This window comes from Sceloporus occidentalis, unplaced genomic scaffold (genome assembly GCF_023333645.1).
Source record: "Sceloporus occidentalis isolate IW3139 unplaced genomic scaffold, rSceOcc1.0.p SCAF_74, whole genome shotgun sequence".
NCBI lineage: Eukaryota > Metazoa > Chordata > Lepidosauria > Squamata > Phrynosomatidae > Sceloporus > Sceloporus occidentalis.
In genome coordinates, this window is record NW_028317054.1 from 3664622 (window position 1) to 3677388 (window position 12767).

At 36.1% G+C, this 12767-nt stretch overlaps 1 protein-coding gene across 2 annotated transcripts in view; it reads right to left on the reverse strand.

Annotated features, from left to right (window-relative positions):
* Window positions 1–257: 257 nt before the first annotated feature.
* LOC149285977 (N-chimaerin-like) overlaps window positions 258–12767 on the reverse strand; it is a 40047-nt gene continuing 27537 nt past the window's right edge. The window contains exons 7-13 of one of the 2 annotated variants that reach the window (XM_089494638.1): window positions 8605–8682; window positions 6102–6186; window positions 2636–2809; window positions 2342–2419; window positions 1795–1932; window positions 1008–1113; window positions 258–429 (exon numbers count right to left, since the gene is read on the reverse strand). In XM_089494638.1, the coding sequence (XP_089350764.1) occupies window positions 258–429; window positions 1008–1113; window positions 1795–1932; window positions 2342–2419; window positions 2636–2809; window positions 6102–6186; window positions 8605–8682 (831 nt within the window). The remainder of the gene's footprint in view (window positions 430–1007; window positions 1114–1794; window positions 1933–2341; window positions 2420–2635; window positions 2810–6101; window positions 6187–8604; window positions 8683–12767) is intronic. The other variant, XM_089494639.1, reaches the window with a different exon arrangement.

Consider the following 12767-nt stretch of genomic DNA (forward strand, 5'->3'; position numbering starts at 1 on the left):
ACGGAGAGACTCATGCAACAACTGTAATATTTTCTTACACTGTAAACACAGAGCAGTAATTAAACTAGTTCATATTACCGCTTCCACTATAGAATCTGATTGCCACAATTGAAACTATATAAGCTTCCTTCATTTTTTGTTCTGTGCACACAGAAATCACCTAAGAAAGTAACGAGCCAGCTACAAAGGGTTACTTCCGCTCCTGTAAAACAATCCTTCATATGCAGAACACTGTTGTGTCCTTTAAACTTTCAGTCTCAAAATAAAATGTCCTCATTTTTTATAAGCATTTCCACCACCAGTCTCTGATAACGGATGTCATTTAGCGCAGCCATGGCATCTTGTTCTGGCGCACGCATGAGAGTCGGTCCGAACACAATGCCAAGGTTTTCTGCGTTCATTAAGTTGTCCTTCTCATGAAGAGTTACCCTACAAGGAAAACAAAGTTACAGCTCATTATCCATCTTGCTATACACTAAAAAGAATGGTTATCTGTAGGCATTCCAGCAGAACAGAAGATAACATGAAAGAAAGTCCTACATCTGCTTCAAAGCATGATACTCTCTTGTGATATTCGCCAACAGAAAGGTCTTATTGTGCTAAGACATGGCCACCGATTAGCTCACGCTAAAAGGAATCACGAACATCAAACAGCGTACTGTGCGGAAACCATGTTGGTTATAGAAGCTCTGACCTTGTGAGCCATTTTCACGGTAATGTACAGTCACGCTGTCTTTAGAATTTCTCATTCTAACACAAAATAATCTGGCTAAAAAAATAAAAACAACTAAATAAAATACAGCATTTCTGACATTTAGCCATGGAGTGGCAGTATTTAGCTTTTGGAGGTCTCCAATGGGTCTACATTAGCCTAATAAAAAGTATCAATTTAATTTAGAGACTTTTATTTTTATTTCTACGTAAACAACTTTACAGATCTGAAAATGGCAGCCTTAAAAATATAAAAACACTGAATATGGCTATCCAATGCTTGTATGACAATATACCTTTTTAGATGGCCCATGAGATATCGTAGCGTTTCACAGTGTGCAGGAGGTAGCTGCTTTAATGCTTCATGAAGAGTTTCTAACTGTGTGTCTGGATCTAATGCCTCTGCAATAAAAACACACACATTTAGGAAAATAGAAAAAAAACAAAAAACAAAAAGGGTGAATACTGAACAAGCTATTGTTGTTAGTTCTTTAATGTGTACTACAAATCTGGCCAAAATGCTTTCTGTCTTAAATAAATGACTATTATACTTAAAGGGTGCCTGTCAAGAAAAGAATACAAAACTGTTATAGTATTATTAGCATTCTTAAAACTGTTAAGCAATTGTTAAGTATCCCTAATGAGAAATTTCCATGTATTCACTACCTAACTTTTCTGCTCAGAACATACTACGTATAGAGAAATGCCCTTGATCGCTGCTGGCACCTATATTATGTTACTTTTTCTCTTTGTTGCAGGTATATAAATTGATGTACTATTTTAAAGACGTTAGCACAAGTTTTGAACGGCGTTAACTAAACTGCAGATTCAAAAATGCATAAAAAAGATCAAACAGTGGTATTTATACACTTCAGAGGGTATTCTGTAAATGCGCTCAGTTTCTGGGTCAACGCGTGATTCTAACCTATTGCAGAATATAATACCCAATAACGAATGATATGTAAATCACCCAAGTGGCAGACAGGCACACCTGCTTTTGTTCTTTAACTAACACCATCACTCACAAAAAGGTATTGTATCTCTATTATGCAAATACTGTATCGCTCAAACACGGGAACTTACTTGCAGAATCTAGGAACTTTGGATAAGCATCATATGTGATGAGTGGGATGGGTAATTCTCTGAAGTACAGTTTCAGGGCACCAGTTATAATGTTGATATCTTCGTATACATTCACTGAAATATCAGCTTTCTCCCCATCTGTAAAAGCAAGTTATTTCAGTAAATAATGTTTCAATAGAAGTCATATTATGGAAATTGAAACATGTTTAATGAGCCATAAACATTCAAATAAATGAATGGGAAAAATATTAAATTATAAAAATATTAAAATAACTAGAAGAAAATGGAGAAAAAAGCAAGAACAGACAACTAGTGGATAATTCAGAAATATACCTTACATTTAAGTAAGTGTTCAAAAGTGGCAAAAACAAATACTTTTAAAGCCCCATTGTCTATTAAAAGGCAAAATAAAAAAGGAGAAAATTACAAATCACCGTAATATAACATGGGATATCATCCTAAAAAACTCACATAGTAAGAAGTGATTTATTGTTATTCTTAATCTACAATCTAGACATATAGGAAAGGCATTAAATGATGATATTACCTCTATCAAAGGACATTTTAGCGTCTTCGATCAGGTCAGTAAATCCTGATATTCTGTACAAGCCTTCTGACTGTAGACCTGTTGAAAAAAGTAATTTTTTATTTACAAAATTACAAAATAGATACTTATCATACTATACTATAATTTTCTATATATTTTATATCGCATACAGAAAACCAATATTAAATGGCAGTTAATGGATTGTATCTCCCAAAATGATATGAATGCCTGTCTGGAGGAAGATTATGGGCGTTCTAGTTTCTTAATGTTGTCCAGAGCTATAGAATGGCTTACCTCTAGACTCGATTTCTCGTATGCACATGTCCACCACCATCGGCCGTTTGGAGTTGTGCGCCTTTACTAGCGTGGTGAGGTCACAGCTGTAAACTTTCTTGACGTGTTTCAAGTCCGGCTTACAGTCATTGGGAACCATTTTGGAACACTGCTTATGAACGTTCAAACCACAATCTGCAAAACAAATAGACATGGTATTTGTTTTTTTGTACTTTTTTTAAACATATTACAATATAACAAAATAACCTGACTTGTGCTAGGAGTTACAAACCATAATGAAAAAGTTACCCTGTATTCTAGAACTTGCAATGGCCCCTGGAACCCTTAAGTATTTTGGGGAGTTTTGACTTTGTTTTAATTTTTACCATCAAGGAGAAAAAGGATTTCTTTGTTGAATAATCCATATGTATAAAAAACATAACTTGTGAAATATTTTAAAGTCACATTCATCAGCCTTCTTAATATAGGTAAGGACTTAAAGCAGGAAAAAATGGTTTAGAATTATCTGTAACATATAAATAATAATAATTTGCACGCTTTTACAGGTTGTACAGAGGTTTGTACAGGGTTAAGATACGTCTTCCAGTATCCTGCTCCAGTAAATGGTTAATACCAAGAAGTGCGTGTAGATATAATACAAGCTGTCACACAGTGCAGGTGAAGACTGAAAGATTCAGGAGACAGAACATCGCTTTACACACTTATCAATTCAAGCAAAACAAAATGCTTCACATGGTTCTAACAAGCAGACAACTTTTTCCATGACTCAAGTGATGGAATAACATCACGTCTGTCCCTCGGTACACTTCCAGCTGTCAGAGAGATATGCCCAAAGGCACCGTACCAAGCAGTTCCAAGTGTTATGCCCTCAACTACCCAACATTGCAGAAGCGGCACGTGAATTCTCTTCAACCAAATCCGAATTTGTGTGCGTTAGACTCTATTACAAAATATCTCAATCTTATAGTCTGCCCAAAAAAATGTGGATCATCATATAAAGGCCATTTAGCATATATATAATCTAAGGAAGACCATGTAGAAATAAAAGGCCTTTGAACATGGTGTGTGTGTATAATATATATATATATATATATATATATATATATATATATATATATATATATATATATATATCCTGGCTAAATGGCTCCCCATACAAGTAATTCAGTGACGCTTGAAAGCAGTCATAAATGGAGCATGATAAAAGAAAATATCTGGCTAATATGGAACCTGAACAGATTTATATGAATGCAAATTGAGGAGTTGTAAAATTTCCACATCAACACACTGAACACCTGAGGTTAAACCAGGAATTGCAGATGGAGATTAAATAAAAGCAAGTACTATAAATTAAAATTAATCTAAATCTTAAAATAAAAACTCTGCGCTTTCTACATTTCATATTTAATCTTCTAGCATATATACACGGAGAACATTTTTCCAGTCCTATCCATAAATGATGCTCGCTCCGTCTAACCCATGCTAAATATCCCTTATTTAAGGCCGATAGCTATTTCAGCACATATTTAAAGCCAAAAAACTAGTTGCAAAATACAATGCAAATTATTTATCAGACCTCAAAATACTTAATCTCCAGACTTGACATCTATTAACATAAATAAAAAAAATAATAATAAAAATATTAAAAATGTCAAACTTTTTGGCCCATGCAAAATACGAAGTATCGGTGTTGTGAAGTTACGGAACTGCTAGCACTACTTCAATTAAATGGGCCGATAAAAGCCCATAAATTTCTCCTCTATGAGAAGAGAATAATGGCAGATGTCGTTATTAGTCACCGTTAGACTACCCCTTTACATCAGAAGACCACCCACACAGAATGAAACGGCCGCACTAGACAGCTGAACACACTTATGCATTATTCTTGCTTTGCCGCTAAATCAAGTGAGAAATTCTGTTTATTATTCCCAAATAAGGCTGAATTTGATAACTGGAGTCTCTGCAATATACTTACAGATACAGCGTGAAAGCAGCCATAGGGCCAGCCGGTTAAAGCACAAAAGCCCACATTTTAAGCCGTTAAATGATTATGTAATAGAAAATATGTCCAAGCCCGCCGGCCCTCTGATTTTCTATGTATTTAAACCCCCAGCATACACAATGTTATTGAAAAACAAATATTCTATTCTGCATCTCCAACAGACGCCCTTTCCCCAAAAACACAACGCTGAACTGAAACTAATATTCTCTTTGCAATGGACGTTTTTTAAAAAAACATTCACTTTATATCACTGTAGTTGCTTGGATTCTGGTATCAGGGAGTTCAAAAATGATTGATAAAGCTTCCACAATGGCCTTTTTCGATGATTTAGTCACAAACCATAACTGGTAACGATGTATCCGTTTATGTCTCACCCAAAGATACCGAACAAGGCGTAATCTTTATGCGAGTCTTTGATCAAAAGCGATACATTTAATTGGGCCAACACAGAGTTGTAGCCATGGAGGTTTAGGGGACAGCAGAGATCTCTTCCCCGATGGAATGACCTCAATCTGAAACTGGACTAAAGACTCCATCCTTCCCTTGAACCGATGCGGCTATGTCAATTGTTCTTATTGCGATGTTTTTGTGGTTCAAATATAAAATTTGATAGTAACGGTAAAACTGGCTTTTGTTTCGCACCATTACACTGAGCGAGATGATTAAAGGCTCAAGGCGTCTCGCCAGGTTCGTCTGATCTTTTATAAAGTCACTCATTTCCTTTCCATCCTGGAACCACTTAACGTAGGTGCTAAAGTATAACGTCACCTTTTATGTGAATGGTAACACGGAGATTACAACAAAATGAATGTGTTTCACGGTATCTGTTTTGTTCTGCATTGGAGGCTAATTCTGTTAGAAAGACATTACTAAAGGACTCATGTGTGTAACAGAGAGAAAACTACTAAGGAGCCAATATGTGACAGTATATTTTTTAATATATCATTTTAAATACAAAGAAATAACATTTATTCAGTTTCATTTTTTTTTTTTATTCCGGCTAAGAACAAATAACAAATCTCACTAGAAGCCGGCCACAGAGCTGGTGCTGAACAGGTTAAGTAAAAGACATCTCCTATGCAGAAAATAGCTGTCGGGCAGGTAAGGGGCAAATGCATATGAGCGGGATTCTGCAGAACCCCCCATGCATAAATTTAACCAGATCACTCTGCTATCATAGGCATTAAAGGCATATAAGGGTGAGAATTCAACTCGGTCAAAGGCTGCTTAGAATCATATTGCATGTAGTTGATAACTTGTATTATCGAAGTTAGACTCTTCCCATCGTCACAGAGTCCTTATGAGAATTGACAGTTCCGTAGCAAAGTAGAGGTTAGCTCTTAGAAATCTTTAAGAAAATTGAACTTTGTTTAATTTATAAAACACTTAAAATAGCCATCATACACCTAGTAACTACATTATAGAGATTACAGCATTGAAAATGTAATAAGGATTCATAGATACCTGCACATTTCACACCCTGTGCGATCAGTCCCCACATGAAGTTGGCGCAGTATTCACACCAATGAGGACCCCTGAAAGTATGTACCTGTGGAACGAGGGAGAAACAATTAATCACCGATTCACATTGTGAATATTATGTATTGGATGAGACCATTTGCACTTTGAAAAATCAATGCAGGTTGACCCTGAGATGAAACGCAAAATGTAGTCATCTCATCCCAACCTTCAGGGTAGGTCTTCCTGTGATGGACGTGATTGCAAAACTATGTGTTATTTATGTTCTTAGATTATATGTCTTTGGGCGAAAGTATTGTTCAGTATATGTAGTAAGGCGCTGCGGAAATCTATACATGACTATGCGTAGAAGCAAATATGATTACACGGCAGGCATTCATACTCGATGACCTTGTGCGTCAGCCATCAGCATATTTTTAATCTCTTCACTGCCAGAGGGATGAGAAACGCGTTGGTATTCATTGATTATTAAAGCCTGTGGCTGTCAGAATAGTAAAAGGTGACATGAGAACAATAAACCCACGTCAAGAGCTTGGCAGAAATTGTATATAAAAGGACACACAGCAAGGCCTAGCGGACAGAAGCTGACGCATTTCTGCAAATTTCTATAGCTCTCCATGACATAAAATGTAAATCGCAATATTATCAGAGTATAATCTGTTCAAGAGGCAGTGTTTTTATTGTATGCGATCCTTTTATCGGGGGATAGGAAATGAACAGACTGGATATCTGTAGAAACACAGAACTGCCATGGGAACCACCATCTTAGCAAGCCTTTTACGCAGATGTAGACATTAAAACTATTTTTACAAATAATTTAAATTACTGAGCTCTAAAATTATTTAAAAAAAATGTTTGAAAAAGTACTTGATTGCCTCAAACTAGTACAGGAATCTTTAAAATGAAGATATAAATATGTCCTGAATTTGCTCCTAAAACATGTAAAAGCAGTCTTGGTTGCAGCTAGAATTTAGGTTCCTGTGTCTGGAAAATAATAAAATGTGTTGGAAATCATGAAGTTATGATTAAAGAGCCCAAATGTAGGGTCCCACCACAGCTCAATGTTAACTGTTGACAGCTCTTGTCTTGTTTGGCATTAAACTTCCAAAGTCAAATACAAGACGCTGGCACGCAATACAGGGACAGTGGGGTGGCTACTAATTTAACGTGATGGGATTGACCCGTAAACTGTGACTATGCATAATCTAATCGTCCCTATGTAAATAAGTCATTTTCATTTCTTTTTAACTTGCCTAAACGGTGACTGGGTGTGCCACATCTCATCGCAAGATACAAGGGCACTTCATTAATCCCTCAGAATAGTCATGGGCGGCCACCACACCATCTGGCTTATCTGCATACAAAAGTACTTGTTTGTCCTGAATGGCCCGACTAGGAATGTATTGACCCAAAAATCATTATCCCAGATAATTACAAAGAGGGTTTGTATGGGGGAGACTGGTCTTGTGTCAAAGAAATAATTCATGCCTGAAAAAAAATGGTTTATGAGCATTTGTTGCCTACTGGCAACAAACGAAATTATATTTTATCTACTAAGTAGTGACATCGTATTAGCGGTAATAGGAAGCAGAAAATGCCAAGCATTATTATTTCGATCATAACAGATCGTACAGCGAGGGCACAAATAGAATTTATAATACGAACATTCGAATTTGCCTTTCAGGTCTGTCAAAGCCTACAACATCGTATGATTTGCAGATTTTCCAGTGTTTTGCCAGTTCTGTTTCTATGGTGATTTTCTTCTAATTAAATTTTTTTTTGTTACAGGTATTTTCTTTTTAAAGTTCATCAGCATTTAGCAAGAACACTTCTTTAAATGTGAAAACAATGGCAAAAGACAACAATGTGCCACATTCAAAAATCCTCCAGGACAGAGGTATCTGGAATACTGTAACAGAACATGTAGCCCAGGTATGCCTTTAAAATTAAGTTTAGATCAAAATAAGGGGTCAGTTCCCTTTAGGTTTGTTTTATCTCTAGTAACAGCTGTAGCAAAATTATATCAACTTGCTGACACTTTGTCTTTTGTGCCACTTTAATGTTTTGGTATATATTGTATTTAACATAGATACCTTAAGGCCACACTATGTGCTACATAAAAGCCATAATAAAATCATAGATATTGCGTTTTGCTATAAAACTAAAATTGCGGATAACATTTCTTACGCAGCATTTTTGAGCTAAAAAAAGCAGGTATTTTCATATTGGTGTTGTAAAAAAATATATATCAATGCAAACGCTTCTACAATTTTATTTTAAAAAAGCATTTTACTTGTAGGTGCAGTTCCCTTTACAACCACTCCATTTGGTGGGGGCGCTATTTGGTGGCTATTTTTTCCTAGAGTAATAGCACACAGCATCTCTTTAATAAATAGAAACAGGAAAGACTTTCCCAAGAAAATATCTTTAAAAACAGAAAAATTTCTAAATAGCAAATTTAATGTACAGAAAACAAGATAAAGCTTACCTTAAAATTATGGACTTTTTCATACTTGGGAATGTGCTCGTTCTCCTTTAACGTTGCTCTTCTTACCAGTGACGTTAGCTGTGAATAAGCAAAGAGTTTCAGAGGTTGCCAGATTGTTGTGGATGCCTTTTTAGCGTTCAGCTTCATTCCTAAAGAGGTTACCAACAGATCCTGCTGTTGGCTTCCCTGTTTTCTGGTGTGAATGGCGTGTCTGTAAGTCGTCAGACTGTAGTGGCAGTCATTGGATGGCATTGTAAATAAAACAAGGGTGGATTTTGCAAAGATAACGTTGATGCAATAAATATGCAAAAATAAAGTTATTTGTCAGTTTAGTTCTGTTGAACAATAATAGAAAAAAAAAAGAAAAAATAATAATAAAAATCCAATAAATAATTCAAACAAGATGACGTAGGTAAAGATAATGGTTTTCAATGATTTATGCGATCCAGAAAAAAAATCTTATGAAAACAGGTGTATCGTGAATGCAAAAAGTCCCAATTTGCCTTTTCTTCCATTTAAAAAATCCCAGTATATGTAGGTTAGATCAGAGAGGCTCATGAGGCATGTCCTTAGTGAGCGAGGAAGATGGGATGTAGGTTTTATAGACACTCTGCTTTAGCCAGTTCACAATAAGAGGAAATGTAACCAATGGAACAAGCAGACGCTCTTAAGCATTCATCAACCATCGCCCTCCCCCGGTTCCCCCCACGCAATGATCTTTTCAATGCTTAACCACTTTAGAGCTGGAACATTCATCAAATATAAAGGATTCATTGCAGGAACAGAGAACGCTTAAGTGGTTAAACAAGAAATAAAATACATGTAAGCAGCAATATAAAGCGCAGTGAATGAGTCATGTTCTGGAAAACTGCATTTTTCATCCTTTTTTACACATCCCCAGGTTTTTCAATCACTGCAGTAAGGTGTTTATGAAAGGTAAATTCCAGCACAGGGTTAATCTGGAGGGGGGGGGGTACGTGTGATCACAGATATTTACATCTAAATTCTGAAGTCTAAAGGCTTGAACAGGTTGATAAATAATCAACACAAAATTGAGCAAGCACCCTGCGAGAAAGTATTGTGTTTACTCGCTGCTGCTGCATAACAGACATTTATTTTGTTATGAGGAATGTAAGCATGTGTGTGTGTGTATACAAATGTGTGTGTGTGTATACAAATTGTTAGCTGTAATATCTACACACATAGTTGCATTAAATTGTAGTTTTGCAATATAGAATTAAGCAATAGCAATGAGTCTATCTAGTACAAAAAAGGTAAACAGAACAAATATTTTATAAGCAAAGAGAAGCACTGAAGACAGAGATTGTATCTGTATCGTTTGAGTCGCAGGCTACACTTTTTCATTTTAGGTTTTGTAAAAAGAAACAAAAAAAAAAGAAAGTAGCAAACGGAAGTCAGCGACATCATTTCTAATGCAAGGCAATAATAGCTGCTCAGGGAGCTGTGATTAGGGAATTGGATCCTGAGCAGGCTCCTTTTATGGATGTTACATATTTCTCGGATACGCATTGTTGGGGAGAAATGAATGCAGAATAGAAGGCTGTAGCGATAGAAACAGAACAAGTAAATTACTGTGTAGGCCATTACTGGCCAGTTCTCGGAAATAGGTGTGCAGGCCCAAGCAACTAAACGCAGAACACGACCCACAAAGTTTTAAGAATGCAAGGGATCTCCCAGATTCATTATAATACACCTTTGTGTTTCTATTAAAGTATTGCCTTCATATCAGGCATCAAAATGTTATCTCGATCCAATAACCTTTTCTCAGAGAAAAGACTCCGATGATGGTTCACAAACTACAAAGCAAACGTTCAACATTCACATACATAGGAGACAATTTCTATTAATTAAAAACAAAATGGACTAGTACACCATCTACCTGGCTAGTAAAAGGAGATATATCATTATACATCATAGTTGTAAATAACAGGGTCCCACATTTGGGTTTCTACAGAGGGAAAAGATTCAACATTTTTCTATCACCAAAAACTTCAGAAGTACTGATTGGTAAAGAATTCAGTTAAAGGGAAAACAAACAAACAAACAAAAAAAGGGGTGAAATAGAACTAAAAAGGCAAAAAAAGCAAATTAAAAATCTAGGGAAATAAATGACAACCAACCCATTGGAAGCCCAGATGAATTTAGATAAACAGTGGTGTTTGTGTATTGCATTCACAACACATACATTCATAAGATAATTGATAAAGAGATCATAAGCTGCATATTGGATTTACACTGTCCAACCGCAACAATAAACACATCTACTTTATCTATCATGATGGAAATGAGCCAGCTACACCCTACCGAACACATTCAAACACTAGAATGAACCGATTGTTTTCGAAATCTAAAGTGCCTTAAAAAAACACAAAGCTTCTTAATTAAATAATCTGCCCCTCTGACTTTATCAGTCACAACACCGTGAAAAGGTTGCACATAATGTTATTCTAATCAATACCCAAGACAAAACGGTGAATGGATGGATCATATTAAGTCACTTCGGACAGCAGATGCAATAAACTAGCCCATTAAGATGTTATTCAGAAGGTATACATCTTTACTGCCCACTTTATTTCCAGCACTGCATCTCTTCCAGACTTTATTTGATCATTTCACTGCATTACCCCAGAGACTTCTGCTTGATGACTCTTCATACTAGCACAGATTTAGGAGTGTATTTACTAAAGCGGGGGATTTGCAGGAGATTTCCAGATTCCACTCACTAAATTCACCTTGCATTATGATTACCCAACCATCACAACCTTCTCCTACAGGATGGCTGGACAAACACAATTCATAGTTATACCAGTAAGACACCTTACTGACTGCACTACGCACCATGCAAGGTCAGCCTGGACCACCGTTCAAAAGAAACGTGACAGGGTTGGCCCCGCATAATGAAATTAGTGAAAGAAACTTCTTTCTGGAAACAAGTTGTTTTTCTAAGGGTAGGTCTAAGCTACTCGCCTATTTCTCGGAATGTCCTATTGTTTTTCTCAGTCTCTTTCTACAGAAAACACCGATCTATTGTACTTTAAGTCTCCTGGTCTATGTGTAATTTTTTTTTGTCTAGAACTTCAAACAGCCAGTAGGTGGATAAGATCACTTGGCTTAGTTTACAGCAACAGGGTTTGTAATGCTTCCATGGACATGGTTAGTCACACTTCCTAACCTGGACTTCCTTTCCTAATCATCTTGGGGAAACATTCTTTAGATAAAACCGGCGCTTAAAAACAGGCAATTCTCACTTCAAAACAGAAGGCTTCTTAGTTTCCATTGGATTCTTATGTCTGGTTCATGTCTTGGAAAAATAAGACGTGTCAGGATCTTAAATTAGGAACAATAGCATACTCACATACTGTTGTTCTTGATAATCAGTCCTAGTGTTTCGGGCATTTGTTTACATATCTAGCTTTCCGAGAAAAAGTCTAGTCTGCCAAACCACGTGGTTGATTAGGTAGTAGGTTTATCCTATAAAATGTTAATCACACTATAAAAGCTAAAATCTTGTATCCAGTCTATGTTTAATATAATATGATCATAGGTAGTTATACTGCAAAAGACAGACACTCAGGTAGGGCTGCAACTAACGATTATTTTAATAATCGATTAGTTGGTCGATTATTTTTTCGATTAATCTTTTTTTCAATTTAAAATAATGTAATAAAAACCTACAATTTACACTTTCATCTCTTTATCACAATGGCCTCTCTATTCACCTTCTTATTTTACTGACATAATAATAAAAGCTACAAGAACCCAAACACAGTGTTTCTCAAACTAGGTCTTAATACAAAGTTATTAGTAAATATTAATTCATATGTTAACTATTTTTCATATTTAATAAAAACTATGAGAAAAAAGCCTTGTTTAAATTTTTTTTATTTACCAAACTGCCCCTGGTTATGCACATCTGACCCCCAGCTTGCCACTCTGCCCCCATATATGCCTTATACCTCTTATATGCCAGTGATATGCAACTGAGCCCCCTGATATACCTTTTACCCCAGATATGTTTTATGCCCCCCTGATATGCCTAATATCGATATGCCTTATACCCCCTATATGCCACTGAGCCCCCTGATATACCTTTTACCCCAGATATGTTTTATGCCCCCCTGATATGCCTAATATCGATATGC